At 38.6% G+C, this 3,165-nt stretch overlaps 1 protein-coding gene across 1 annotated transcript; it reads left to right on the top strand.

Moving 5' to 3' along the window:
* The first annotated feature begins 780 nt into the window (after nt 1-780).
* On the top strand, nt 781-3,165 carry LOC130507068 (uncharacterized). The gene is made up of 2 exons (XM_057001781.1): nt 781-2,758; nt 2,861-3,165. Exons 1-2 carry the CDS (start codon nt 781-783, stop codon nt 3,163-3,165), a joined length of 2,283 nt encoding a protein of 760 aa, XP_056857761.1.

Here is a 3,165-nt window from a genome sequence, read left to right as displayed (position 1 = left end):
ATTAAATTATTGGGAGAATTGGCAAAAAGAGACACTTTCAATTTTCTATTGTCAATTTAGGACTTTTCATACTTTGGTCATTTTTTGACTTGTTTTGCCCTTGGTTGATGAGAAAAATAGTAAACATAACTTTAAAAATGTAAAAAAATATGAAAAGTATTGGAAACATATGTATGATAATTTATATGTTTAAATTTATTTTTTTTAGAATAGGGAATCATATTTTATTTTCTCTTCTATCCAAAATAGAATACACATTCCGCTAGTCTGCTTAATACAGAAAACCGAAACTAAGTATAATACATAGATATATCTCAGGTATATAACATAAACTAATGTTTCTTCATCCATCTATCTGAGCTACATTTAGTTACGTCAACATATAGCAGTATGTCTTCAGTGTACCAGTAGATATATAACGATATATATCTTGAACTCTGTGATGTACCTAACTTAGAAATTGTGTCATAGGTTCTTATGCATTTTACCTTATGTGACGCCTAAGGAAGAATAGGGGTTGCACGTGTTGTACTATATTCTGGGTTGGGTATATTACGTATTCTAGGCAAATCCGAAAAAATGGAAACTTCCATTTTCTGTTTTAGAAGTTTCCTAAATCTAACCTAAAAATCTTGGAGAATATTTTCTTGATATCCCACGTTTTCCTCCTCCTCCCACGATCCCCTTCTCTTTGTTTTTTTTGTGTTTATCGCAGCTTTCTCTTCTCTCTTCTCTCTTTCTCTCTTCTCTCTTCTCTCTTTCTCTCTTCTCTCTATCAACATGGTTCTAGTATATGTCAAATCTGGTGAATGGATGTCTAGTTCCAGCGAGGAGTGGAGTTTCGTGGTAGACAAAGACAGGCGTGGTCGAATGGTGACATTAGATGCTACAACTCTGTTGGAGCGGCTCAAGATCATGGTGTGTGAGGATTATGGCGTGGAACCTAATTCTGTTAATGTTGAGTTGAGTTATGAGATGGTGAATCAGAGAGGGAATCCTCCCATTATCATCAGCAATGATCGACAAGTAGCTAACTTTATGGGCTATGCGAAGAAGGGTTTAGGTCCTACCTTGTGTGTCACGTTCTCTAGTAGTGGTGTGAATCAAAAGGAACGAGTCAACATCGATTTGAATAAGGAGCCGTGTGATTCAAGTAATATTGAGGATGAGGAAGTTCCTGAAATAAATCCAGCAGACTTTGTCAAAGCGTCAAAGGAGCCTTGTGATACAAGGAATGAGCAAGTCGCTGGGGATGGTTGTGGTGACGAAAATGGAGACAGTGAAAACAAGAGTTTTCAAATCCTTACTGAAAAGGATGGTAAATCTTTGCGCCCAGATTTTGTGAAGAAGGATCAAATTTTCAGAAGTAAAATGGTTCTTAAAGCAACAATGGAGATTTGGGCGATGAAGCATCATTTTGATTACACTGTTAACAAATCTACTAGAAAGTGGTGGTACATTCGATGTAAGGATAGATTGTGCAACTGGGCTGTGCGTGCAGGATGTCTGGACGGGTCTACATACTTCATGATCAACAAGTGCGAGGGAAGACATACATGTGCTCCTTCGAAGAGAAGCAAGTTTGGGAAAACAGCATCGGCAAGAACAATTGGGAGTCTGATACAACATCGATTTGATGATTCAAATGAAGGCCCAAAATCAAACGAGATCCTTCAATTTATGAGAATGGAGCACAGTGTTGAGATCACTTATTCGCACGCTTGGGAAGCTCATGAGTTTGCAATAGCAGCTGTTAGAGGTATACCAGATGAAAGTTATGCTAAAATACCTAAATATTTGCATATGATCAAAGAAGCTAATCCTGGTATGCATACTCACTATGAAACTGTTGACGATGGGAGATTCTTGTATCTATTTATGTCGTTTGGGCAATCAGTTAGAGGATTCTACAATACAATGCGTAGGGTGATCGTTGTAGATGGAACGTTTCTGAAAAATAAATACAAAGGAGTTCTACTTGTTGCTACTGCTGTTGATGGTAACTATAATCTGTATCCGTTAGCATTTGGAGTTGTTGATTCAGAGAATGATGATTCATGGGGGTGGTTCTTCAGACAATTGAAAGAGGTTGTTGCTGACTCACACGACTTAGCTTTTGTTTCGGATAGAAATTCATCAATCGCTAAAGCTATTGCCACTGTCTACCCTCGATCAGCACATGGAATTTGCATTCACCACTTGCTGACCAATGTGGTTAAACATTTTAAGGAGAAGGGGTTGACTGCCTTGGTCGAACAAGCTTCAAAGGCATATAGGTACACTGAATTTCAGGAACGTATCACCGAAATTTTTGATATGAATCCTGAGCTCGGAAGATATCTACGGGAGGCTGATGTGCGAAAATGGGCTCGTTCTGTCTTCCCTGGTTCCAGGTATGACATTAGGACCACAAACCCCGCAGAATCCATAAATTCACTTCTGAAAATACCTAGAAAATATCCGGTTATTCCTTTACTGGATAGTATAAGAGAATTCATGACTCGATGGTTCTACGAGCGTCGCCTGTTAAGCTCTAAACATCTTGATCCTTTAACCGTTAAGGCGGGAAAAAAGATTGATAGGAGAATTGTGAAGGCAAAAGGATTTCAGGTTTACAAGATTGACAACTTCAGATCGCTTGTGAAAGGAGACAAGTATGATTGTCATGTTGATTTGCGAAGAAGAACATGCACATGTGGGAAGTACGATATAGGAAAAATGCCTTGCAGACACGTCATTCCTGCAATTTATTCACGAGGTATAGAAGTATAAACACATGAACTTAGGACCAATTTAATGTTTTTTGGGAGCTTGAGACCTATTTATTTACCTTATTTATTTATCCAAATTTTTTACGCAGGAAGGGAAGTACACAGTTTTACTGATGATGTATACACCACTGCAACGTGGAGAAAAGCCTATGAGGAGTCCATTAATCCAATAGCAGTCCCAGAGTCTGACTGGAATGTCCCAGCAAAGGTTAAAAGTAAAAAGGTGTTGCCACCAGATTCAAGAAAGAATGCTGGTCGACCCGTGAAGAGAAGGTATGAAACAGTAGAAGACAAGATTAAAGCTTCTCAAGGATCAAGCAAGAATAAAAAGCACAAGTGCAGCCGTTGTGGTAACGAAGGACACAAGAGGGGAACTTGCGATTTACCCATTTAG

The sequence above is a fragment of the Raphanus sativus genome, unplaced genomic scaffold (genome assembly GCF_000801105.2).
Source record: "Raphanus sativus cultivar WK10039 unplaced genomic scaffold, ASM80110v3 Scaffold3971, whole genome shotgun sequence".
Taxonomy (NCBI): Eukaryota; Viridiplantae; Streptophyta; class Magnoliopsida; order Brassicales; family Brassicaceae; genus Raphanus; species Raphanus sativus.
Note: the sequence above shows the minus strand (reverse complement) of the source record. Positions and strands in the feature narration are given on the sequence as shown.

Coding starts and splice junctions, on each gene's coding strand:
- LOC130507068 (XM_057001781.1), top strand. CDS start 781: ATGGTTCTAGTATATGTCAAATCTGGTGAATGGATGTCTAGTTCCAGC. Junction 2,759..2,860: donor TCCTGCAATTTATTCACGAG/GTATAGAAGTAT, acceptor TTTTTTACGCAG/GAAGGGAAGTACACAGTTTT.